Here is a 26,647-nt window from a genome sequence, read left to right on the forward strand (position 1 = left end):
CTCGTCCCCAGGGACCCCCTGCTCTGAGTCTCAGGGACTGGGTGACCGGCTGGGCTTCTCATGAGCAGGGCAGGGGCAGAGAGACTGCAGCCCCTCACTGCCCCCCCCATGTCTCTGTACCTCCCCAGCACAGACTGTGAGGGTGTTCTGGGGGCACCGAGCCCTGCGAGGGCTGGACGGGGACCTCAGGGAGGCCACAAAGCAAATGAAGATTTCAGTGACCCTTCCGTCCCACCTGCAAAGTTCCAGATGCAGAGGACGGGCTGAGAGGAGGCCCTGGGGTCCCCGCAGCACCCCACGGGGTGGGGGGGGAGGAGACAGAACTGCAGGCAGGGCGGAGAGAAGGCCGAGGTGGGCACGAGCTGAGGGCGCTGAGGCGGCAAGGCCAGTAGCCTGGTGCCAGGAGGAGCCACTGGACCCGGGCTCAGAGGCCTTAAATGGCAAAGCAGAGTCACAGCCTCTGCCCTGTTGGCCGGAGAGGGCTTGGGGAAGGAGCCACATGGAGCCGTGGGCGTGGCACGGCCAGCAGAACCCGCCTTTGCGGAGGACTTGGGACGTGGAGGGGCTGAAGAGTTGGTCTCCCTCCTCCCAGGCCTGCCTTAGCACCCAGCTAGGGAAGACCCCTTCCGGACACCCCCATCTCAGGCCGCACGAGCACGCTTTCCCTGTCCGAGCCCGTGTCCCCACGTGGAGAGCCCCAAAGCCTGTCCCATTGCTCAGATGGGAGGATCGAGGCTCGGGAGGAAGCAAAGCAGTTCTGTCTCGCAGGGAAGGAGGAAGCAACTCCCTGTAACAGCCCCCAGCCCCACTCCTCTCTGGGCACGCTCCCGGGCTCGGCACGGGGCACACAGATGAGGAGCACGCTGCCTGCTCCTCCGAGCCGCCAGCGGGGCCAGCAGAGGCGGGGTGGTGCGTGGGGCCGGGGCATCGCGGGGCACAGCCCGGGGCCAGAGGGAGCACGGGCAGGAGGCCCGAACCTCAGCTCCTCTCCCAAGCTGGGCAGAGCGCGGCCAGAGAGACGGCGCAGTGGGTGGACAGGACACTTGCCCTGCACGCGGCTGGCCCAGGATCCATCCCGGGCATCCCACCTGGTCCCCTGAGCCCCCGCCAGCAGTCATCCCTGAGCACTGCTGGGTGTGGCCCAAAAACAAAACCAAACAAACCGGACCTGGCAGAGCTGATGTTAAACAGTGTAGAGTGGGTCTGGGGGGGGGGGGCAGCAGGACGAGGGGTGACCCTCCAGGGCGAGTGATTGAACCCGGCTGGAGCGTCTGCTGCCTGAGATTGTCGTCTGGGGCAGTGTGCCCGCTGCCCCCTGCCCCGGCCCGGCCCCCTCCGCCCCAGCCCTGCCTGTGATAGGGCAGGGGCCAGCCCCTGGGCCGGCTCTCTCAGACGCTGAAAAAGCTAGCGGAGAACCAAGGGTAACTGTGTCCCCAGAACCCCCCACTCCACGGGCGCCCGCCCTCCCCCAGGGCAGGGAGGACAAGAGCGGCCTTTCAGGACTGCGGGCCTGGGGGGCCCTGCGGAGGGGGTGCGCCAGGTGGGCCGTGCCTCTGGGGGAGCGGGTGTGTGGAGCGGAGGAAGTGCAGAGGCTGCGTCTGGGAACTGGGCGTGCTGCCCAGGAGGGGGCGGGAGGGGGAGTGGGAATGAGCCTGATGCACGCGGACGGGGGCGCACACAGCCGTCCTCCTGCGGTGCCCCCGAGCCTGCGCCCGGGAGCTGGGGCGCCTCCTCCCACTGTCTTCCCCAGACCCCGCTGCTGGCAGACATGGGGGTGGCACGTGGGGAGAAGGAAAAGGCAGGATGGCGGCCGGGCTGCGGCCCTGTTCCTGCCAGGAGCACCTGAGTGGGGAGGCCCTGGGGTCCGCAGCCTGGCCTGTTCCCACCCTGTGTGGCTCCGTCCCTCTCGCCCTGCTCCCGGCACCAGCTGGGCCCCACGCGGCTCTGACTCTCTGGAAACTTCCCGCATTGAGAGTCTTCCTCTAGGGTCCCGGAAGACAGTTCAATGACAGAGCACTCGTGGGCATGGTGCAGCCCCCCGGGCTCCGTCCCTGGCACTGCGCCTCCCCCAGCCTCTACGGGTAGATCTAGGCACTATTCTATTTTATTTATTTTATGGTTTTGGTCTGGGGCCACACCCAGCGCTGCTCAGGGCTGACTCCCGGCCCTGCACTCAGGGATCACTCCTCGAGGGCGCAGGGGACCAGACGGGAAGCCGGGGACCGACCCCAGTCGGCCACGGGCAAGGCAGGCGCCCTCCCCGCTGTGCTAGCGCTCCAGCCCCGGCAGCCCCTGTGGTGAAAGGAGAGGCGGGGCGGGAGGGGCCCAGCGGGCGGAGCGCGCGCTTTGCACATGGCATCCTCCTGGGTTCCGTCACCACGAGGCCCCTTGAGCTCCACCAGGAGCACCCCCAGAGCACAGAGCCGGGGTGGCCCCCAAACCAAGCGAACAGAAGGAGGCCTTCTGCGGCGCGGCTCGGGGGAGGACTGGGCTGCTGGTACTCCTGCAGGTGCGGGAGGACCCCGGCCCAGGGGCCCAGGGCTCCCCTCACTGCCCCTCAGGTGGCCCCTAACAGGAGAGTGGAGGAGAGGGAGGGCCTTGGAACCGAGCACCCACCCGCCGCGCCCCACGGCAGCTCACAGACATTCCCATTTCACAGACAGAACACTGGGGCCACAGTACTGCCTCTCGCTCCAACCACTGCTCCACTGCTGGCTTTCCCAGGCCAGACCCCACCCGCCCAGCAGGGGAGATGGATCAGCAGGGGACCCCTGAGTCCCCCACATTTCTGCCCTGTCTCCTCATAGCCCTTCATCACTGCCCCACCTTTCCAAACCACCCCAGCTTTCTCCCAGCTAAGCAAATCCTCTCTGTCTCTGTCTCTCTCTCCCACTCTGTCTCTCTCTTCCTCTCTGTCTCCCTCTCTTCCTCTCTCTTTCTCTCACTGTCTCTGTCTCTCTCTCTTTTCATCTCTCTTTCTCTCGCTGTCTCTCTGTGTCTGTCTCTGTCTGTCTCTCTCTCTTTCCCTCTGTCTCTGTCTCTCTCTTCCTCTCTGTCTCTCTTTGTCTCTCTCTCCCTCTCTGTCTCTCTCTGTCTCTGTCTCCGTCTCTGTCTCTCTCTATCTATCTATCTGTCTCTCTCTCTCTCCATCTTTTTGGGTCTCTCAGCAATGCTCAGGGTTACTTCTGGCTCTGCACTCAGGAATCACTCCTGGTGGTGCTCAGAGGACCAAATGGGGTGCTGGGATCGAATCTGGGTTGTCCATGTGCAAGGCAGGCTGTACAGAGTACCTGCTGTTCTGTGTCTCGGCCTCCATAAACCCTCTTAACGCTAACCTCGGCCCCTCTCCTGACCGCTGACTCGATGGCCAAGAAAGCCCATTTGTCTTGGTTCTGGAGGCTTGACGGAGAAGCCGGGTGGCATGGCTCGCCCACGTTCTGGACAGTGCCCATCCTGTTGGCTATTTCTTCCTCCTGCTCGGCATCTGCCCACGCCCGGCGGCTCCCAGCCTGCGGAGGCGCCAGCACTGTGAGCTCTGGGCCACATCTGGGAGCCCGGCCCCCGCCCCGGGTCTGCACCTCCCTCCCTGTGCTCTCGGGGCTGGGGGCACCCGCCCCGCCCAGACCTCACCACTGCCCCTGGCCCCAGAGAGGGACAGCTCCTTACACACAGTCACGCTGCAGGTCGGAACAGCTGGTCCCCACCCTTCACACGGCCCGTCCTTGTGCCCTGCCTTGGGCGTGGCCCTGCCCACGGGCCCAGTGACTCCCCCAGAAGACTTCGCATCTGCTCCCCTAGTGAGTCTCACTGTCTCGCCTTGAGCCCCGCGGTGAGGGGCTCAGACACCCCGGGTCACAAGGGCCCTGGTGCCCCTCCAGGCCTCTCTGTGCAGGGGCCACCCACCACGCCTGCAAGTGTAAGGTTTGCGCAGAGCAGCTCTGGAACAAATGTCCAGAGATGGTAAAAGATGGGGTTTTGATACGCCCTCCTGTGGCTTCCAGGCAGGGACCTGCTTTGACCGGAAACAGGCTGACGGATGGGCTCGGGTCGGATAAGAAAGAGGGCCCGGGAGAGAATAGCAGAGCCCAGCTGGCTCCCCTCCCCAGCCAGGGCCCCCACCGCAGCACCCCGCCCCGCCCCTCCCTCCTGGGCCCACAGGGGACATCCTGGTAGAGGCCAGTGCCAAAGGCCCCCCTGTGCCAAGCCCTGTCCCACCAAGGGATTCTCCAGGCGGGTAAGAATCCACAGCCCACGGAGGGCCAGAGCAATAGAGCAGTGGGCGGGTGCTTGCCTTGCGCACATACGGCTCCTCCCTGGCATTCTGTATGTTCCCCGAGCCCCACCAGGAGTGATCCCAGAGCACAGAGCCAGGAGTAAGCCCTGAGCATACCTGGGTGTGCCTCCTCCTAAAAATAAAAGAATCGGGGGCCAGAGCAATAGCACAGCGGGTAGGGTATTTGCCTTGCACGTGGCCAACCCAGGTTTGATTCCTGGCATCCCATAGGTCCCCCGAGCCTGTGAGGAGTGATTCCTGAGAGCAGAGCCAGGAGTAAGCCCTGGGCATTGCTGGGTGTGACCCTAAAACAAAAAAATAAATAAACCAGAATCCGAAGCCCCAGCCCTCTTCGCCTCAGCTCACGCTCTCTGCCCCCCCACCCCCCCATTCCACCTCCCACCCCCCCACCCCACCCACCCCCGTCCTCAGCTCCTGGGGCCTTTCCTGGACATTCACTGCTGACACCGGGCCTGCCCCTCCCCACTCTCTGGGATGAGAAGCCGTTCCCGCCCACCCTCCCTGGCCTCTGCCCTCTGACTTCCACCTGTGTGCACACTACATGTGTGCGCATGCACACACACAGACATGGGCACGCACACACTCACGCGGGGCACATGGACACACATGGGGGCACACACACACACAGGACACATATTGATGCACATGGACACACATGGACACATATGGGGGCACACTCATACACAAGGACTCACACAGACACACATGGTGCACACAGACACACATGGAGGCACACACATGATGCACATGGATATACATGGGGCACACACAAACACACACAGGGGCACACAGATAAACATGATGCAAGCAGACAAACATGGGGGCACACACATATAGCACACATGGACACATGGTGCACATGTACACACATAGTGCACATGGACACATGGTGCACACAGAACACATGGACATACATGGGGCACATGGACACACATGGGGCACACACACAAGGGGCACACACACACACATGGGGACACATGCATATACATTGTACACATGGACACACATGGTGGCCCACGGAGACACAGGGACACATATGGATGCACATGGGCACACATGGGAGCACACACACACAAGAGCACAAACAAACCCACATGGGGGCACACACACACACAAGGACACATATAGATGCACATGGACACACTCATACACAAGGGCACACATGGACATGTGGTGCACACAGATACATGGCGCACACACACAGTGAACATAGACATACATGGGGCTCACACGGACACACCAGGGCACACACGAACACACAAGGGCACACACGGACACACATGGGCACACAGACAAACAGTACATGGGGCACACACATGGCGCACACAGACACACATGGGGCACATGAACACACATGGTACACATGGACACACATAGTGCACATGGACACACATGGGCCACAAACAGACACACATAGTGCATATGGACACATATGGGGCAAACACATACACAGTGTACATGAACACACATGGCAGCACATGGAGACACATGGACAAATGGCACACACACGAACATACATGGGCATGTGCACACGCACACACATGGCACACACAGACACACACAGTGCACATGCACACACACAAGTGTACACAGACAGCCACTCAGGGATAGGCAAGGAGAGTCCAGCCCCAGACGGCCAGAGCCTCCATCCTGGCAGAGACCCAGCTCAGGACCCCGCCCCAGCTGCTCGACTGGCCCAGCAGAGCTGCTGGCCCAGGGACATCTGCTGTCCAGCTCTCTGGGGAGGGTGGGGGGCCGAGAGCAGACTTCTGACTTCCGTTCCCACCTAGAGCCCCCTCCCCCCAGCTGCAGGAGCGGCCGCTATAAATATCCTGGGCTCAGGACCGATTCCCACGGCACGGGCCCTGCCTGCCCTCTCCTCTGTTCTCAGCGCGGGGGCCAGCCCAGCGTCCCTGCAGCTGGATGCCTGCCAGGCAGTCCTGGGCCCACACACGCGCACACAGCCGCATGCTTGCATACACACGCATGCGCACCACACACCCCTGGCCAGGGAAGGGACTCGAGTTTTCCCCCTCTTGGGGCGTTTTGGAGCTGCTAAGAGGGAGCTTTGGTCCCATCCCTCTGCCCTGGGTGCTGTGAGTTCTCAGCCCAGGCCCGCTGGGGTGTGGGGAGGGAGGACGCTGGCACACCGTGGCCCCTGATGTTTAAGCTGAGGACCCTCATCCCAATTCCACGCACAGCCTCCAGCTCACCCCTGAGCGGCTTCTCTCCTGAAACACCTCCTCCCTCTGGTTGCAGTAGGGTGACCCGGGACTGCTGGGTCCCCGTTACCGAGTCTCTCCCGGGCCCTCATGCCCAGCCCTCTGGGTGCCTTGTGGGAGTTGGTGAGGAAGATTGGCATTGCCATGCCCCAGGGGGTGGGGGACAGAGCGGGGTGGGCGGGTAAGGTGAGGCCCTGACAGCTGGGAGATAGCATGAAGGCACAGGGGCACAGGGGCAGGTACTGCACGAAGGAGGCCCCAGGCTGGACCCCTGGCTCGGTGTGGCTCCTCCAGTAACTCCAGGATAGCCCTGGAGCCCCCTGCACTGCTAGGAAGGCCCCTCGAGAAAGGACAGAGGGGTGGGGAGCGCAGGGGGAGGAGGCACTGGGCTCAGATGAGAAAGGCCCAGCAGCCTGGCCCCGGCTCCAGGCTCAGAGGGGACGCCCTCTGATGGGCGGGGGCCTGCTCCCAGCTCCCTGCCCAGCCCGGGGGTCGCCTGGGCGCTCTGCTAGGGGCTGCTTCACCCCACCCCCCGCCCCCACGCCCAGCTGTGCCTCCTTAGTCCTCACCTCTCTGAGATCTGAGTGGGTCCTTGAAAACGACCACAGAGGTGCCACCAGGGAGGCACCCTGGGGAGAGGCTGGGGCACCCACCGCCTTCCTCCCCTAGAGAAAGCCCTTCTCCGAGCACCCCCGGCACAGACATGCTGCCCCCCACATGTGAGCTGATAGAAGCCAGGCTCCCGCCCCCGCACAGGCCCGCGGGGCATCTGGCACCCGGGTGCTCCTGGACACCCATCTGGAGCTCAGCTGAGCCCTCTGGGACAGACCCCGGCCCTCTGCTGCTGAGAGCCCAGGCGGGGGCCCCGGTCCTGCTGTGTGGCCAAGCATCCAGCTCTCTCCCTCTCTGAGCTTCTTACAGACTTTCCCCCCATTAAGAGCAGGACTAGGGGGCGTGGGGGGCTCTGCCCTGTTCCCCAAACCCCCGGGGGCTCCTGACACCCGGATCCCATTTCCTAAATTGGAGCTTCCCGGGCTCTGTCCCCGGGCCAGGGACACCGCCTCCCTCTCGCCGCCCCCGGTCCCAGCTTCTACACCCAGCCCCGCCCCGGCCCGCCAAAAATAAACGCAGACCCACCACCTCCATGTGCCAGCCAGGCCCGCCCAGGCTGCCGAGCCAATTGAGTCACCCTCGCGCTGGGCCTTTGTGAGTCAGCGGCGGCGCTGTGGCTGCAGGACACACGCCCCAGACACCCCTCGGCCCCCCGCAGCAAAGCCAGGGAGGGTCCCACCCGCAGCGTCGCAGCCCAGCCTCCAGCTGGACCGTCCTCATGTCTCCTCCACCGGACACAGAGACACAGGCGCGGCCTCCCTCCCAGAGCGCGGAGAGCCGGTGTGCAGGCCCCGAGCCGGGGCTAGCGGCGGGCGAAGCCTCAGAGAGGGCCAGTCCCAGAGACTTTGGTCGGATCTGACCACTCGTCCCGGGGTTCAGGGAGGGGGCCTGGGTGCCCAGTGTCCCTCCCAACCACAGACCAGCGTCCCTCCATCCCTGTCTCTCTACCTTTTCTGTCTCTCCATCTCCGTCTCTCCCACCATCCCTGACTCTCTCCATTCTGTCTCTATACCTTCTCTGCCTCTCCAGCTCCCCTCAGTCTCCCTGTCTGTCTGTCTGTCTGTCTGTCTATATGTCCCCTCTCCGCAGCCCTGCTCTGCTCTTCCCTTCACCTGGTCCTGCCTCCTCAGCAGCCCTCTGGGCCCCAGGTCCCCCCATCTCCTTTTTTGTATTTGGGTTTAGGGCCACACCAGCGATGCTCAGGGCTGACTCCTGACTCTGCACTCAGGGACCACTCCTGGCAGGCTTGGGGGGGGAGGGCGCAAATGGGATGCTGGAGGTCAAACCCTGGTGGGCTGTGTGCAAGGCAAACGCCCTCCCCACCGTCCTGTGGCTCCGGCCCCATCTCTCTCCCTCCATCAGAGCCCCTCTCACCTCCACCCAGTCCCGGGGACCAATCCCTGGGGAAATGTTTCACCCCCCCCTGCTTCCCTGCTCCCCCACATCCTGTCCCAGGGAATGTCACGATCCCACAGGCGCTTCCTCGGGGGCTGAGGAAGCGGGCAGGGGCCTGGGAATGGCCCCACACACGGCGCAGCCGGAGCCTGCCGAGCCTCAAGCCCGCCTCGTCCGTCTCCCGTCTGCTGCTCTGGCTTCCAGCTAAAAATAGGGGCCCTGAGTCTATTTTCTCTAAAAACAAGCACCAGGCACTGTCCCTGCAGGCCCCAAACAGCCGTGCTGGCGGGCAGTCCCCGCCCGGCCCAGCCCAGGTCCAGCCCCACCTCTGGGCACAGGGGCTGGAAGGGAGGCAAGGTGGGTCCCCTCCCTCAGCCCCCCACCTTCCCTGTGGCCTCCCCTGGGAAGCAGAGTGCTAGCCCCACTGCCTAGTACCCCAGGGGCAGGAAGGCTCTCGTGGGGGGTCAGGAGGGCCCCTCCCGGGCGGATGAGAAAGCGGAACTGAGCGGAGATGGCCCTGTCCACACAGAGGGGAAGACAATCCAGGGCTCCTGGGGGCTCAGGCGGGAGGGGCCGGCCATCATCTGGTGTCCGAGCTGGGCTTAGGGGGTGCTCGGGGCGGGGAGGATGGAGCGAGCTCGGGTCAGGGCTGGGGCTGGGGCGGTCAGGGCCAGAGCAGGAGGCCGTCACTGGGCCGGGCGACTGAGGGGCAGCAGGATGGAGCCGGGGCGACGACTTTCAGACGGTCCCCCAGTGGGCGGGGTGGCTGGGGGGCTGGGTGTTGGTGTCTAGAGGATGAGCGAGACGTAGGTGCCTAGCTCAGAGGGGGCGCAGAGCCGGGGCACAGCCCGGGCAGAGCTGGTGGGGCAGAGGAGCTTCCCAGGAAGCAGGCGGGAGGACTCAGAGACCTGGGGAGCACGGTGGCTCCGAGCAAGGACGCTGGGCGTCAGGGGCTCCTCCCAGGCCTCTTCAGAGGGTCCACGTGCACCCCGTGACGCCCTCTGCGTTCTTTAGGGAAGAGGCCCCCAACTTATTCCTCCTCCTGCCCCTTTTCAGAAAATAATCATTGAGCCCCCCGGGAAAGGCCTCTTCTAAGTGAACAGGAAATGCCCCAATGGCACGCGAGGTAGCCAGTTGCCCCTGGGGTCAGCAGGCCCATTTCTGCATCAACATGGGGTGGCCGCTGACCAAACAGGCCCGAGGACCCCTGGAACTGACCACACGCCGCCAGTCACTTTCTGCTGGCCAGGGCTGTCCACCGGTGTCCCCTAGTCTCCATTCATGTCCCTGTCACAGTGGGGAAACTGAGGCCTGTCCTTCCATGACCCAGTGGATTATGTGTATTGGGGTGGGGGCTCCTTGGTCCAACCTCTGCTTCCCCCAGTCTCCTGTCTGGGGGTCCTCCCGTCCCCTTCCCTTAGCCCACAGGGAAACTGAAGCAAGGGTAGCAATGACTTCATAGCCCTGAGTACAGGCTGGGCCACAGGGGTCACCTGCACCCCCTTTCCTGTCTGGAGACCCCCACTGCTGGGCTCAGGGCACCTCGAGGCACCTCAGTAGCCCACCGGGGCCCAAGGCTGGGTGAGGGATCCTTCCAGACCCCAGGTTCTGGGTTCACCCAGGATGCGGGCTTCCAGCTGCCTCCCGAGGGTCCTCCTCACCCTGCTGCTCTCCTGGGCCCCCCACCTTAGTTCTAGAAAGTGCTGGAAGTAGCCAGCTGTCCCTGCCAAAGGCCCCTCCCGAGCCCCGCAGAGGAGAGAGCAGATGGAGCCCTACCCCCACCTCCACCCGGCCCGCAGGGGGAGCCCCGGAAGGGAACAGCGTGTGTCACCCTGGCAGGGCCCCAGCTCGCACACCCCACTTCCCACTCCGAAGGATGGGGCCTGCCACTCCCCGAGCCACACGTGCGTGCCGGGGCTTGAGCCTGATCCGCCTCTCCTCTCCTCGGAAGCCTCACACCAGCACGGAGGGCCCCGCCCCGCAGGGACCCCGCAGAGTCAGGCAGCGTCACGCCCAGCTCCACACCCTGCCTTCGGTCTATTTTCTTTGATGGCCACACCCTGCGGTGCTTTTTCCTGGCTCTGCACTCGGGGATCTCTCCTGGCAGTGCCCAGGGGAACGGATGTGGTGCCGGGGATGGAACCCGGGCTGGCCGCGTGCAACTCAAGCGTCTTCCCGCTGGAACCCCCACCGCGGGACTGCTGGGTATGGAAAGCCGGAAAGGCAGAAAATGAGAAGGGCAGGGAAAGCCCCTGAGCTCGTGGCACCGCACCGCAGCCCCACCCTCGCGCCTCAGGCCCCGCTTCCACAAAGCCTCCATTGAGGCCCAAACCTCCTGCCACACCCGGAGGAGTCTGGGCTGTTCCTGCCCAAAGCCTCCCCTTCCCGGCTCCTGGGGTGGGCCCGGGACCTGCAGCTCCTCCCCGACTCCCTGGCCCGGCTTCCTCTCCGGGGTCCACCTTCCAAGACCTCCCCATGGAACTGTCTCCCGAAGTCTGTCCCTCAGCTTTGTGGCACTGAGTTGCAGGCGGTGGCCGAGGCCGGGGCAGGGGCCTCACCAGAGACCCGAAGGCGCGTCTCGTGCACGGGGGTCCAGGGCCCCGGGAGACAGCTGGGGGGACACAGGCTCAGCTGCCCGGGCTGTGGTCCCCAGGGCCTGGCCTGGGCTCCTGTGATGTGCTTCGTGTGGCCACACTCCGCCGGGGAGGGCAGGGTGGACGCGATGCAGAACAGAGCAGCCGACCTGGGTTCCGCAGCCACGTGGCTGTCTCGGGGCTCAGCCCTAGCAGGCAGGGACCGGCTCGGTGCAAGAGAAGTGGGTCTACTGACACCCCCTCTTACCTGCAGGGGGGCCAGGGAGGGGAGCTGTGGGAACAGCATCTGGGATGGCCAGAGCCAGCACACACTGCACACACTGCACACACACCACACTGCACACACACCCACACTGCACACACACCACACTGCACACACACCCACACTGCACACACACCCACACTGCACACACACCGTATGCACACACACCGCACTGCACACATGCCCCACTGCACACACACCGCACTGCACACACACTGCACACACCACACTGCACACACACTGCATGCACACACACTGCACACATACTGCACACACACCCCACTGCACATATACCCCACTGCACACACCCACACTGCACATACATCCACACTGCACACACCGCACTGCACATACATCCACACTGCACACAGACACTGCATAACTGCACACATACCCCACTGCACACACACCCCACTGCACACACTCACATTCTACACACACCCACTGCACACACTGCACACACACCCCACTGTATACACACCTGCTGCACACACCCCATTGCAACCCTTACTGCACACACTCACTGTACACACTCACTGTACACACTCACTGCACACACTCACTGCACACACGCTCACTGTACACACTCACTGCACACACTCACTGCACACACTCACCGCACACACGCTCACTGCAGTTCTGACACTTTTTCCTTCCAGCCCAGAGGCGAGAGCTTGGTCCCAAGTGCTCAGGAAACTTCAGGGCCACTCCCCAGCCCAGTACCCTGGGAGGGAGCAGAGTGCCCGCGGGGTCAGGGCGCGGGTGGCCTGAGGCCTGGAGGGCGTGGTGAGGTCCGGAGGAGCCAGCTACTAGGCGGACACCTGGCCCTCACACAGTGGCCATTTAGCCCCAGGCGAGCTCCTCACACCCACTGGGAAACAGAGACCCCCTCATGTCTGCCTGGGCCCTGCCAGAGCACCCCACCCCGTGTGCCTCCCCCCTCCTTCAGGGGCGTCCTCTGAGCCCCACCCCTGCCTGCCTGAGCGGGATGCCTGAGGTAGATGAAAGGAAGGTGGATGGGAGGATGGATGGACAGACAGACGGGCAGATGGATCTAGACCCCTCCCTTCTCTCTTCATTCATCTCTTGCCTTTTGCTCCATGCCAGAGCAGGGAGTCCCTGCCCACAGAGCCCCTGGCCTGGGCATCCCCGCTGGCCAGCCTGCCCAGCGCTCTGGGCTCCCAGACTTTCTCCCTTATAAAGTCAGGCGGCGGCAGACACCCAGGAATGCCACTGCCCATGACGCACGCCGGCTGCAGAGCCGCCTGGCTGCCCCCGGGGACCAGAAATGCGGTGGGGGCGAGCACACGGGAGGGACGGGGAGCAGACCAGGGCCCCGGGGGCGGTGCCCAGCAGGTAGGGCTCGGCAGGTGGCAGGCAGGGCTGGGGGGTGCTGCTTCTCTCTGTCCCGGCTTCCCCGGGCTTCTCAGCTGGGCTCACGAGACTGCAGCCCAGGGAACGGGGCTGAGGACCGCGGGGCAGAAGGAAGGGGCGCCAAAGGGAGGCGGAGACTTAGCAGGGCAGAGGCGGGGTGTGGTCAGACTGGCCCCCGGGGCTCCCAGCAGCAGCCCCCCAGGCTGGGAAAGGCTGACCGGGAGGGGCCGGGGAGCCTGGTGGGCAGCGTGCCCCCACCCTGCCCGGCCCCTCCAGCCAGCTGGCAGTTCTGCCCAGAGTCCTTCACAGCCAGGGCTGTCTCAGGGGGGCTTGGTCTCCCCCCAGGAGAAGGGGGAAGGACACAGGCTCTCTCTGTGCCCAGCCCTGCCCAGCACAGGGAATGGTCAGCGGTGCCCTGTCGGGCTTCACCTTGAGCAAACCTCTCCAGCAGGGGCCAGGCGGGGGCCGGCAGCCTCTGAACACATGCCCCCTGTCAGGGAGCGGGGCCCGCCCGGCACGGCACAATCGGCCCTGTGTCCCAGCCCACCCGCGGGCACCAGCACACAGCCTTACGCAAACGCCAGGCACGGCCCCAGCACCTCCCACACGCTCGTACGCAGCAAAGCACACGTCTGCGGCCCCGGCCCGGGGCCCCTCCTCGCCCTCATGCCTGTGCCCTGGGCCTGTGTGAGAGCCGACCCAGGCGGGGCGGGGGAGGGGGGTGACAGCGAGGCACGGAGTCTGGGGGAACTGTGCCTCCCAGAACACTGGGCCAGCAATCCAAGCCATGGGGGGCCCCTTCCCGCTCCCCCGCCAGTACCCCAGCCAGGCCTCCGAGCCCACCCTGAGCGCCACTCCTTTCTGTGCCTCTCTGACCCTGCTGATCTCTGAGTCTGCCCGTCCTCCTCCCTCCTCCTCTTCTCAGTGGTCTTCATGCCACTGCACATGTGCCAACTCGACCTTGAACAGGTCTGTAGGCTGGTGGGTGAGCAGCCTCACCTCTCCCAGGAAACCCTCGGGGATTGGCTCTCAGCTCCTTCGTTTCTTGACTGTTCCCTTTCCCCAACACATGCGCGCATGCGCGCGCACGCACGCACACACACACACACACACACACACACACTGGAAAGCTCCTCTTCGACCACTCTGGGCTCTGGCAACTGCAGCCCATCAGAGACGAGCGAGAGAGACGGAAGGAGACCGGGAGGAGGAGGAGCGGCAACGCTCAGAGTTTCCAAACCCTCGGCCAGCGGCCTCAGAGGCCTCTGTGGGGTCGCGAGGGCTGCCTGGCCTGTGTTCCCCACTGCACAAGGCAGCTTGTGTGAGCACTTCCCCGCCCAGCCTCACAGGAAACAGCAGGGCTGGCCCCTCAATGGGCCCATTCAGACGCACTCTCTGGAAAGTACCTCTGCTTCCTGCTGCCCCCCCCCGCCCCCCCCCCCACGCTGCAGGGCCAGGCCTGAAGACTGCAGCACTCTCCTGCTGGACCAGAGATGGGCCAGGTGGTGCAGCGGTTAGAGCCAGCCACTTCTCTTCCTGCCCAGTCCACATTCGGACACCATGACCTTGTCAGGCAGATGAAAGGGGTGCAGGAGGTGCAGGAGTTCACTCCAGTGTGTCCCCTTCCCATCAGTATTTAGCTACGGGCTCTCCCAGCCAGCGGGAGCCTGTGGGGGCTGCTTCTACAGTGTCTGAGGCACAAGGCATCTCACTGGGTGACGATAGGGCCAGTTTACAGGACTCTCGGCAACAAGACCCTCAGTTTGCGCCCTCCGCTCTCAGCTCCAGCCCACCACAGTGGGGGTTCCATCCTGGGGACCATACACCCCACCAGCACCGCCTCTCATGTGGGGTGACTGACACCCCCTAGAATGCTCAGCTGTGCTCTTAAGATTCAAGTCAGGAGCCAGAGCCATGGCACAGCGAGTAGGCGCCTGCCTCGTCCGTGGGTGACCCACGTTCAATCCCTGGCACTACATAGAGTCCCCCTGAGTATTGCCACCAGTGATCCCCAAGCACAGAGCTAGGAGTAAGCCCTGAGCACCACCAAGACTGGCGCAAATCCCTTCCACATACCTATGCCAAAAAAAAAAGAATCAATGTGGGCTGGGGAAATGGCTTAGCAGTAAAGCACTTGCTTTGTCTTTGTGAGACACTGGGTTTGATTCCCAGCACACACAAAATAAATAAATAAATAAATAAAGTGGGGGTGGGGAAACAGTAGCAGGTAGGATGCTTGCCTCCTATGCAACAGACCTGGGTTTGATCCCCAGCATCTCATCTGGCCCCTGAGCCTGCCAGGAGTGACCTCTGAGTGCAGAGCCAGGAGTCAGCCCTGAATACTGCCAGGTGTGGCAAAAAAAGAAGGAAAGAAGAGGAGAGACAGTACAGTGGGTGGAGTGCTTGCCTTGCATGCAGCTGACCCATGTCCAGTCCCCAGCACTGCAGAGGGTCCCCCCAAGCATCACCAGGAGTGATCCTTGAGCAGAGCCAGGAGTAAGCCCTGAGCATCTCCAATTGTGGCTCAAAAGAAAAACAAAACAAAGAAAAAACAAAACAACCAGAATCCATGTGTGGCTGCATGTGGTTCTAGCTTGGCAGCAGAACGTACGCTTTGCGTGTGTGAGGGGCTGTGTTTAGTGCCAGCAGCAAAAGATGAGTGTTGTGGCTGAGTGTCAGTGTCATGGCCGAGTGTCAGTGTCGTGGCTGAGTGTCAGTGTTGTGGCTGAGTGTTCAGTGTCGTGGCTCAGTGTCAGTCTCATGGCTGAGTGTCAGTGTCATGGCCGAGTGTCAGTGTCATGGCCGAGTGTCAGTGTCGTGACCGAGTGTCAGTGCCGTGGCTGAGTGTTCAGTGTCGTGGCTCAGTGTCAGTGTCGTGGCTCAGTGTCAGTGTCGTGGCTCAGTGTCAGTGTTGTGGCTGAGTGTTCAGTGTCATGGCTAAGTGTCAGTGTCGTGGCCGAGTGTCAGTGTTGTGGTTGAGTGTTCAATGTCGTGGTTGAGTGTCCAGTGTCATGGCTGAGTGTCCAGTGTTGTGACTGAGTGTCAGTGTCGTGGCTGGGTGTCAGTGTCATGGCTGAGTGTTCAGTGTCGTGGCTCAGTGTCAGTGTCGTGGCTCAGTGTCAGTGTTGTGGCTGGGTGTCAGTGTCATGGCTCAGTGTCAGTGTTGTGGCTCAGTGTCAGTGTCGTGGCTGAGTGTCAGTGTCAAGGCTGAGTGTTCAGTGTCGTGACTCAGTGTCAGTGTCGTGGCTCAGTGTCAGTGTTGTGGCTGGGTGTCAGTGTCATGGCTCAGTGTCAGTGTCGTGGCTGGGTGTCAGTGTCGTGGCTGGGTGTCAGTGTCGTGGCCAACTGTCAGTGTCGTGGCTGAGTGTCAGTGCTGTGGCCTAGTGTTCTTGCAGAGCAGGCGTGCCCGGGAAAGTCTGCCGGCTCCCTGCTCGGCCTTCCTGCTTGGGACAGCAGAGCTGGCCATGCTCTGGGCGTCCCGACGGCTTCATGGTTCTGGCTGCTCCCGCAGCTTCCCAGACACAGTTCCGGCGGTGCCAGCAAGTGCTGGCAAGAGCAGATAACTGGAGGGGCTTCGGCTCAGCCCAAGGGGGGAGTATTATCTTCTCGGGCGTCCCTCCGGAAGTGTCCCCGCCTGTCAGCTGGCGCGGGCTGGTGGCTCAGCGGCACGTGTGGCTGCTGCCAGGTCTGCCCTATCAGGGCCATCAGCTTTGCTCACTCACAGGGGGACGGGAAGTCCCGTTGCTAACTCACTCCTCTCTGCCCCCCCCCCGCCTATAGGGAGATCTGGGGGCTGTATGCGGCCCCCGTACACCTCAATCTCTGTGAGGACAGGAAGTCAAGGAAAGGAAGTAAGTGGGGAGGACTGCCTGGGGAAAGTGCCCGGACTGGAGATAGTACAGTGGGGAGGGCACTCGCCTGGCACACAGCCAACCCCGGTTTGATCCTGAGCGATAGCACAGCAGTTGGGCGTTAGCCTTTCACGCGGCCGACTCGAGTTTGATTCCTCCTCCCCTCTCGGAGAGCCCGGCAAGCTACCAAGAGTATCGAGCCCGCGCAGCAGAGCCTGGCAAGCTACCCGTGCATATTGGATATGCCAAAAACAGTAACAATAAGTCTCTTAATGAAAGACGTTACTGGTGCCCACTCGAACAAATAGATGAGCAATGGGATGACAGTGACAGTGACAGTGACCCAACCCTGAGCACTTTTAGAAGCCACCCCGGACACAGAGCTGGGGTGGCCCCCAAGCCTCCCTGCAAAAAAAAAATCAAAAGAGGATTATCTCAGCGTGGGACAAAGGGGCCCGCCTCGGTGGCCACTGGGCTCGGGGTCCCCCGAAGAAGGGCTTGTCTTCATCCCCACCCCAGGCTTGGGGAAAGTCAGCTGGGGCCAGCGCTGGCGTGCTGGCCGTGGACACAACGGCCGGATCTGACGGCTCACCAGGGACCATTCACAGCCCCGCGGCAGGAAGGAATGGGGATGGAGGAGGTGTTGGCTCATGTTGGGTCCAGGACTGCACATGGCCTCCATCTGGCCTGAGAGCCAGGCCCACAGGCTGCCCCGCATCCCTGCTCCCAAAGATAGCTGGGAACATGGCCCACGAGGGGAGGGAGGGAGGGAGGGAGGTGGGGCTCCCCGCCAGGGCCCAGCCACGGCCCCACTGACTCTTGGCGACAGGCAGGGGATGAGAGGGGGGCATCGGGGCCTGCAGGAGCAGGTGGGCTGAGGCTCAAGGGCTCCCCTGGGCGCCCTTCCTGGAGGCTGCGCCCTGTGCTCCTCAGACCCAGCATGGTTTCCCTTTGGACCTCCCTTCAAGACGCCATCACACTGGTCGGCCACGTGACTTCTGGTTCCAGCAAGGAAAACAGGAGCACACAGGCCCCTGCCCCCCGCCCTGAGCACCCAGGAAGAGACCTGGGTTTCCTAGCATTGCTGGGCCTCCGTGTTACTGAGTGTTCTGGGTAGACACCGGTGAGGCCGGGTCAAGCAAGGGTGGGACCAGAGCAATAAAACAGCAGGGAGGGTGCTTGCCTTGCACACAGCTGACCCAAGTTCAATCCCTGGCATGTCATCGGTTCTCCGGAGCAGGCCCAGGAGTGATGCCTGAGTGCAGAGCATCACAGTCAGTCTTGGGAGCTGCCGGGTGTGCAAACCGCCCCCCCAAAAAAGAAAAAACAAAAGCAGAAAACAGGACAGGCAGCAGGCAGGGGTGCAGGGACAGCTATATGCAGGAGGTACAGAGGCCGCTCCAGGAGCGTCCAGCCCACCGCGCCCTCTGCCCTCTCTCCCACAGCCTCCTTCTTCGGGGACAGCCACCTGGAGGTGCCCGTGGCCGCAGCTCTGACCCACGTGGACCTCCGGCTGCAGTTCTCCACCGCCCAGCCGGAAGGCCTGCTTCTCCTGGCTGCGGGCCCCTCGGACCACCTCCTCCTGCAGCTCGTCTCTGGACGCCTGCAGGTGAGTCTCAGGAGCCACCTCTGTCGTGGGGGACCCCAAGCCTTACCCCCTCTGCTCTCTGCCCTGCTTCTCAGAGCCTCCCCAGCCGCCCCAGTGCCCCAACACGTCACGATGTGGGGTCCCCCGCTCCCGGTACCCAGGGAGGGCCCTCCCTGCAGGAAGTGCACCCATGGACCTCCAGGCCTCTGTGCCCACCTGGCACCCACCTGGCGCAGCGCCTCCCTCTTCCCGCCTCCCTCCAAGACGCCATCACACTGATCGGCCATGTCTGCCGGAACTGGAACAACTGTTCTGTTGCAGCCTCCTCGGTTCCCTCTGGCCACCCCAGGCTCCGTAGTGATGGGCCTTCTCTTGGTGCTGCCTCTAACCATAAAGAACCCAAGGTCTTTGTCCAAATCTGGGGCGTCTGCTGCCCCCATCCCCCTGCCCAGAGAGCCTCTCAGCCCTCAGCTGCAGCTGTTATTGCTCCTTATAGCCACAAGGGGCCGCTGTTGAAGGGCTAAAGAGATATAGTACTGGGGAAAGTGGTTACCACTGAGCAGTGCCAGGAGTGATCCCTGAACACTGCAGGGTGTGACCCCGAATCAAACAAAAAGTAAATAATAAACCAGTAACACCGGGGAGGAGAGGGGATACTGTTGCCACCACCCTATGTGCAACAAATATGTTCTGAACTTCAACCCCCACAGTCACAGCTGGGTTTGGGGGACTTTTCAGTTGGTGGTTTGGTTTGGAGCCACGCCTGGTGTTGTTCAGGGCTGACTCCCAGCTCAGTGCTCTGGGTCCCAGAGCACTAAGCTCATAAGTCATAGGGTTCTGGGGATCCAGCCCAGCATCTCTGCATGTGGAGCCTATGCTCCTCAGCCCCCCAACGTCTCCGACTCCCATACCTGGCTCCTCTCTGTCCCACCATGAGGCAGTGGGACCCCCCTCACTGCCCAGAGTCAGTTCTGGGCTCAGGGAAGGGGGATAGGCCAGCTCCGTCTTCTCAGGGTTGAAGCTTGCTTCCCGCCTCCCATAGGCTGCTTCTGTGGCTTTGGGGGGGCTCCCCTGCAGGGGGCATGGGAGGCGGGGAGCTCTAGGTCTGGAATCTTCCAGACTCCACAGGGATTGTTCTAGCCCCTCTCCCCAAAGGAAAAAAGCAGAACCACCACAGAAATAAAAGTTCAGGTACAGTGTCCAGGAAAGTGTCTTGCAGCGGTCAGGTCTGTGGACCTCCTGTGGGTCACCTGGGGTCCCCAGAGCCACCAGTCACAAGCCCCTGGTGTCAGAAAGCCACAGCTCACCCCCACACATATCAACTGCCCGATACCCACTTACATCCAAGTACTTTTTTTTTTCAGTTTTGGGGCCACACTCCTGGTACTTAGGGGTTTCTTGCAGCTGTGTGCTCGAGGGTGGCCACTGGTGGCGCTCGGGAGGACCATGCGATGAGTGCTAGGGATGGACCCCGGGTCCCCCTCATACAGAGCATGTGCTCCAGCCCCCGGGGCCATCTCTGCAGCCCTTGGAAAGGCTTTTGGGTTTGGTTTTTGTTTCGTCTTTGTTTGGGGCCCACACCCAGCGGTGCTCAGGGATTACTCCTGGCTCTGCACTCAGGGATCATTCCTGTTAGAGCTAAAGGAACCATATGGGGTGCCAGAGATCGAGCCTGGGTCGGCTGTGTGCAAGGCAAGTGCCTTACCCACTAGACTATTGCTCCGGCCCCTGGAGAGGATTACTGATGGAGCCTCATCTCCCATCTTTAAGTCTGTCTTTGCTTTCTTCTTAGGCTTCCTTAATAGCAAAAACAAAACCAAAACTAAATAATTGAACACTAAACAAGGGGCTGTAGAGCTAGTAAAAGGGATAAAGCACTTACCTTGCATGAGGCTGATTCCAGCACCCCTCGAGCCCCCTCCAAAAGCCCTGCCAGGAGTGAGCCCTGAGCACAGAGCCAGGAGCGATTCCCGAGCACAGAGCCAGGAGTGAGCCCCGAGCACAGAGCCAGGAGCGATCCCCGAGCACAGAGCCAGCAGCGAGCCCCAAGCACAGAGCCAGGAGTGATCCCCAAGCACAGAGCCAGGAGTGAGCCCCAAGCACAGAGCCAGGAGCAATCCCCGAGCAGAGAGCCAGGAGTGAGCACAGAGCCAGGAGCAATCCCCGAGCAGAGAGCCAGGAGCGATCCCCAAGCACAGAGCCAGGAGCGATCCCCAAGCACAGAGCCAGGAGTGAGCCCCGAGCACAGAGCCAGGAGTGATCCCCAAGCACAGAGCTAAGAGCGATCCCCAAGCACAGAGCCAGGAGTGAGCCCCAAGCACAGAGCCAGGAGTGAGCCCCAAGCACAGAGCCAGGAGTGAGCCCCAAGCACAGAGCCAGGAGCGAGCCCTGAGCACAGAGCCAGGAGCGAGCCCTGAGCACAGAGCCAGGAGCAATCCCCGAGCACAGAGCCAGCAGCGAGCCCCGAGCACAGAGCCAGGAGTGATCCCCAAGCACAGAGCCAGGAGTGAGCCCTGAGCACAGAGCCAGGAGTGAGCCCCGAGCACAAAGCCAGGAGCGAGCCCTGAGCACAGAGCCAGGAGCGAGCCCCAAGCACAGTGCCAGGAGTGAGCCCCGAGCACCGCAGGTGTGGCCCCAAACCAAGTACAGCAAAATGAACAAGTCACAGGAACTCCAGCCCCCACTCCCTCTCCCTGCAGGTCAAACTTGTCCTGGGCCAGGAGGAGGTGACGCTGGAGACGCCCGCAGAGACGGCCCTGGGCGACTCGGCCCCGCACAGCGTGGAGCTGAGCCTGTCGGATAGCTGGGCCGTGCTGTCGGTCGATGGGGTCCTGAACACCTCCGCCCCCGCCCCGGCAGCCCCCCTAGAGGTCCCCTACGGGCTCTTCGTGGGGGGCACAGGGAGCCTGGACGCGGCCTACCTGAGGGCCGCCAGCCGACCCCTGAGGGGCTGCGTCCACGCCGCCACCCTCAACGGGCGCAACCTCCTGCGGCCGCTGGGCCCGGGCGTGCTGGAGGGCTGTGCCGAAGAGTTTTCCGCCGGGGACGACGTGGCCTTGGGCTTCTCGGGACCCCATTCCCTGGCCGCCTTCCCCGCCTGGGGCACCCGGGACGAGGGCACCCTGGAGTTCACGCTCGTCACACGCAGCCGGCAGGCACCCCTGGCCTTCCAGGCGGGCGGTCGGCAGGGGGACTTCGTCTATGTGGACGTGTTTGACGGCCACCTGCGGGCCGTGGTGGAGAAGGGCCAGGGCACCGTCCTGCTGCACAACAGCGTGCCCGTGGCCGACGGGCAGCCCCACGAGGTCAGTGTCCACGTGGATACGCACCAGCTGGAAATCTCAGTGGACCAGTACCCCACACGCACCTCCAACCGTGGCGTCCCCAGCTACCTGGAGCCCCGAGGCAGCCTGCTCCTGGGTGGGCTGGACGCCGAGGCCACGCGCCACCTGCAGGGGCACCGCCTGGGCCTGGCCCCCGAGGCCCTCCACCTGTCCCTGCTGGGCTGCCTGGAGGACCTCAGCGTCAACGGCCGCCGGCTGGGGCTGCGGGAGGCCGTGCTGACCCGGGACATGGCGGCCGGCTGCCGGCTGGAGGATGAGGAGTACGAGGAGGATGCCTACGGCCCCTACGAGGCCTTCTCCACGCTGGCGCCCGACGTCTGGGAGGTCATGGCGCTTCCCGAGCCCTGCGTGCCCGAGCCGGGGCTGCCCCCCGTCTTCGCCAACTTCACCCAGCTGCTGACCATCAGCCCGCTGGTGGTGGCTGAGGGGGGCACCGCCTGGCTCGAGTGGCGCCACGTGCAGCCCACCCTGGACCTGAGCGCGGCCGAGCTGCGCAAGTCGCAGGTGCTGTTCAGCGTGAGCGGCGGGGCCCGCCACGGGCAGCTGGAGCTGGACATCCCCGGGGCGCAGGCGCGGAAGATGTTCACCCTCCTGGACGTGGTGAACCACAAGGCGCGCTTCGTCCACGACGGCTCCGAGGACACCAGCGACCAGCTGGTGCTGGAGGTGTCCGTCACCGCGCGGGGGCCCGTGCCCTCCTGCCTGCGGAAGGGCCAGACCTACCTGCTGCCCATCCAGGTCAGCCCAGTCAACGACCCTCCCCGTGTCGTCTTCCCCCACGGCAACCTCATGGTCATCCTGGAGCACACGCAGAAGCCGCTGGGGCCCGAGATCTTCCAGGCCTACGACCCCGACTCGGCCTGCGAGGGCCTCACCTTCCAGTTCCTGGGCGCCCCCGCCGGCCTGCCCGTGGAGCGCCGTGAGCAGCCGGGGCAGCCGGCCGCTGAGTTCTCCTGCCGGGAGCTGCAGGCGGGCAGCCTGGTGTACGTGCACCGCGGCGGGCCGGCCCAGGACCTGACGTTCCGGGTCAGCGACGGGCTGCAGGCCAGCCCCCCCGCCACGCTGAAGGTGGTAGCCGTCCGGCCGGCCATCCAGGCACTGCAGAACACAGGGCTGTGGGTGGAGCAGGGCTCGGCCGCCCCCATCCTGCCCGCCAACCTGTCGGTGGAGACCAACGCGGTGGGGCAGCAGGTCAGCGTGCTGTTCCGGCTCACCAGCCCGCCCCGGCTCGGGGAGCTGCAGAAGCAGGGCGCCGGCGGGGCCGAGGGTGCCGAGTGGCGGCCCGCGCAGGCCTTCCACCAGCACGACGTGGAGCAGGGCCGCGTGAGGTACCTGAGTACCGACCCGCAGCACCACGCGCAGGACCCGCGGGAAGAGCTGGAGCTGGAGGTGCAGGTGGGCCAGGAGGTACTCAGCAACCTGACCTTCCCGGTGACGGTGCGGAGGGCCACAGTGACGCTGCTGCGGCTGGAGCCGCTGCACGCGCAGAACACCAGGCAGGAGCCCCTCACCGCGGCTCACCTGGAGGCCAGCCTGGAGGAGGGTGCGGCCGGCCCGGCCCCGGCCAGCTTCCACTACGAGGTGGTGCAGGCCCCTCGGAAGGGCAACCTGCGGCTGCAGGGCGCGCGGCTGTCAGACGGGCAGGGCTTCAGCCAGGACGACGTGCGCGCCGGGCGGGTGACCTACGCGGCCACGGCGCGCGAGGCGCAGGCGGCCGAGGACACGTTCCGCTTCCGCGTCACGGCGCCACCGGGCTACTTCTCGCCGCTCTACACATTCCACATCCACATCGGCGGCGACCCCGACGCGCCAGTGCTCACCAACGTGCTCCTGGCCGTGCCCGAGGGTGGCCAGGCAGTGCTGTCGGCCGACCACCTCTTCGTCAAGAGCCTCAACAGCGCCAGCTACATGTACGAGGTGATGGAGCAGCCGCGCCACGGGCGCCTGGCGTGGCGCGGGGTGCAGGGCGCGTCGGCGCCGGTCAGCGCCTTCACCAACGACGACCTGCTGCACGGCCGGCTGCTCTACGTCCACGACGACTCGGAGACCACGGAGGACGACATCCCGTTCGTGGCCACGCGGCAGGGCGAGGGCAGCGGCGGCCTGGCCTGGGAGGAGGTGCGCGGCGTGGTGCGCGTGGCCGTGCAGCCCGTCAACGACCACGCGCCCCTGCAGACCGTCAGCCGCGCCCTGCATGTGGCGCGCGGCGGCCAGCGGCTGCTCACCACTGACCACGTGGCCTTCAGCGACGCGGACTCGGGCTTCGCAGACGCCCAGCTGGTGCTGACCCGCAAGGACCTGCTGTTTGGCAGCATCGTGGCAGCCGACGAGCCCTCGAGGCCCATCTACCGGTTCACCCAGGACGACCTGCGGCAGCGGCGTGTTCTGTTCGTGCACTCGGGCGCCGACCGCGGCTGGATCCAGCTGCAGGTGTCGGACGGCCGCCACCAGGCCACGGCGCAGGTGGAGGTGCAGGCCTCCGAGCCCTACCTGCGGGTGGCCAACGGCTCCCGCCTCGTGGTGCCCCAAGGAGGCCGGGGCACCATCGACACGGACGTGCTGCCGCTGGATACCAACCTGGACATCCGCAGCAGGGAGGAGGTCCGCTACCGGCTCACTGCCGGCCCGCGCTGGGGACAGCTGCTCCGGGAGGACCAGCCCGTCGCCACCTTCACCCTGCAGGACCTGAAGGACGGGGCCCTTGTGTACAGCCACAACGGCAGCCTGAGCCCCCGAGACAGCCTGGCCTTCTCCGTGGAGGCGGGGCCCATGCACGCGGATGCCAACCTGCAGGTGACGGTCACCCTGGAGGGGCCGCTGGCCCCACTGCGCCTGGTGCAGCACAAGAAAATCTACGTCTTCCAGGGGGAGGCCGCGGAGATCAGAAGGGACCAGCTGGAGGTAAAGCGGGGGCATGGGAGGGAGGGAGACCCTCCCCACCCTGGGTGGGGGGTGCATACTGGGTGTGCAGCTGAGGGTGGTGAGGGGAGAGTTCTAGATGGTCTGTTTGTGTGTGTCCAGGACACACGATGCACAGGAATCCACCAGGCAGGCCCCCAGCCCCGTCCAGAGCACAGAAGCTAAGGGGTGCAGCTGCGTCCTAGGCACTGTGGGTTCTTGAGGATTCTAGGGGCGTGGGCCCTGGGGGATGCAGGCTGCCCCAGATGCTCCGGCCCTCACATCTCCCACCCCACGACTCAGGGAGAGGCTTTGCTGACCACCCAGGAGCCTGACCAATCACAAGCCAGCAGAAGGCCCACTGACTTGCTGTGTGACCTCAGGCCAGTCGCTTGCCCTTGCTGGGCCACCTATACTGACCTTTCCTTTCCCTTTGTTTGGGGGCCACACCCGGCAGTGTTCAGGGGTTAACCCTGGCTTTACACTCAGGAATCAGTCCTGGTGGTGCTCAGGGGATGATTTAGGATGCCAGGGATCGAACCCCAATCATCCGTGTGCAGGGCAAGCACCCTCCCCGCTGTCCTATCGCTCCAGCTCCCACTGCCCTGTCCTGAGCCCCTTTCGATTCTGTCTGGATATTTGGGCGGAATCCAACTGGATATATCTGTCATGGGGAGTGTCAGCTGTGGGTCAGAAATGGCACAGCAGGTAGGGCCTTGCCTGTCACACAGCCAACCCAGGTTCGATCCCCAGCACCCCATATGGAGGTGCCGAGTCCCACCAGCAGTTACTAGTCCCAAAGCAAACAAACAAAAAATCAATCTTGGCTCCAGAAGAGGCAGAATTTGAAGCAGGATTTGGGGAGCTTGAGCTTTTAGGGGTTTGTTGGCTTGGGGGGGTCTGGGCTCACACCTAGCGAGGCTCAGGGGTTCCTCATGGTTCATGCTAGGGGGTTGTTCCTGGTGATCACGTGGTACAGAGATCAAGCCTGGGTCTCTGGCATGCACGGATGTCCTTCCGTGCCTTGAGCCATCTCCCGGGGCTGGGGTTTCCAGGGCCAAGAATGGAGGGATGCCGTCAAGGGGAGAGTGTAGACAAAGACAAAGGCACCAAATGTGGCTTTGAGGGTTCTCGGGGACCTGCTGGAGAGGGAGCCGGTGGCGGGTCCACTGCAGGAGAAGGGTGGGGTGCCCTCTGGTGGCGATGAGGGGCAGCCGTTAAGAACTCTGCACCTTGGCTGGAGGCGCTGGGCAATCCCGTGACCCTCTCTGCACCAGGCAGCCCAGGAGGCAGTGGCGCCTGCGGACATCGTGTTCACGGTGAGGAGTCCCCCGCGCGCTGGCTCGCTGGTGCTGCTGTCCCACGGCCCCGCAGTGGCCGAGCCGCCCCGCCTGGAGCCCGTGCAGAGCTTCTCCCAGGAGGCAGTGGATGCAGGCCGGGTCCTGTACCTGCACTCGGGACCGCAGACCCAGGACGACGCGTTCTCCCTGGACGTGACCTCAGGCTTAGGGGCCCCGCTGGAGGACGTCCGCGTGGAGCTGGAGGTGCTGCCGGCTGACATCCCCCTGGAGGCGCAGAACTTCAGCGTCCCCGAGGGCGGTGCCCGCACCCTGGCGCCCCCGCTGCTCCGGGTTACCGGGCCCTATTTCCCCACCATGCCGGGGCTGGAGCTGCAGGTGCTGGAGGGGCCCCAGCACGGGGCCTTGCGGAGAGAGGACGGTCCTGTCCACGGGACCCTCGGCACCTTCTCTTGGGCAGAGGTATGACCGGTGGGGGGAGGGGAGGGCACAGGGCTGGGGCGGCGCGGGGAGCCCGGGGCCCTGAGGCCTGACCTCCAGCCCGGGGCTCTGCCCACAGGTGGAGCAGCAGCTGGTCCGCTACGTGCACGACGGCAGCGAGACGCGGGCAGACAGCTTTGTCCTCCTGGCCAACGCCTCGCAGATGGACCGCCAGAGCCGCCCGGTCACCGTGGCCGTCACCGTCCTCCCCGTCAATGACCAGCCCCCCGTCCTCAGGGTGAACACGGGCCTGCAGGTGGGTGGGTGCAGCTCAGCCTCCCCTGCCTGCGTGGGAGCAGAGCAGAGACTCAGGGGGAGGTTTTGTTGCAGAAGGGCACTGGGGAGGGCTGGGGCAGCCTTGGGAGTGGCCACGCCGGCCGACAAGCCCTCGGTGTGGGCTCGAGGCCAGGACTGCCGTGAAAAGGTCTGTCAGGC

The 26,647-nt window shown here is 64.0% G+C and overlaps 1 protein-coding gene across 1 annotated transcript in view; it reads left to right on the plus strand.

Moving 5' to 3' along the window:
- CSPG4 (chondroitin sulfate proteoglycan 4) overlaps positions 1–26,647 on the plus strand; it is a 34,267-nt gene that overhangs the window by 1,002 nt on the left and 6,618 nt on the right. Inside the window, exons 2-5 of the mRNA XM_055133509.1 lie at positions 18,050–18,213; positions 20,892–24,437; positions 25,712–26,194; positions 26,292–26,468. Of these exons, the coding sequence (XP_054989484.1) occupies positions 18,050–18,213; positions 20,892–24,437; positions 25,712–26,194; positions 26,292–26,468 (4,370 nt within the window). The remainder of the gene's footprint in view (positions 1–18,049; positions 18,214–20,891; positions 24,438–25,711; positions 26,195–26,291; positions 26,469–26,647) is intronic.

Source organism: Sorex araneus, chromosome 3 (assembly GCF_027595985.1).
Source record: "Sorex araneus isolate mSorAra2 chromosome 3, mSorAra2.pri, whole genome shotgun sequence".
In the NCBI taxonomy this organism is placed as follows: domain Eukaryota; kingdom Metazoa; phylum Chordata; class Mammalia; order Eulipotyphla; family Soricidae; genus Sorex; species Sorex araneus.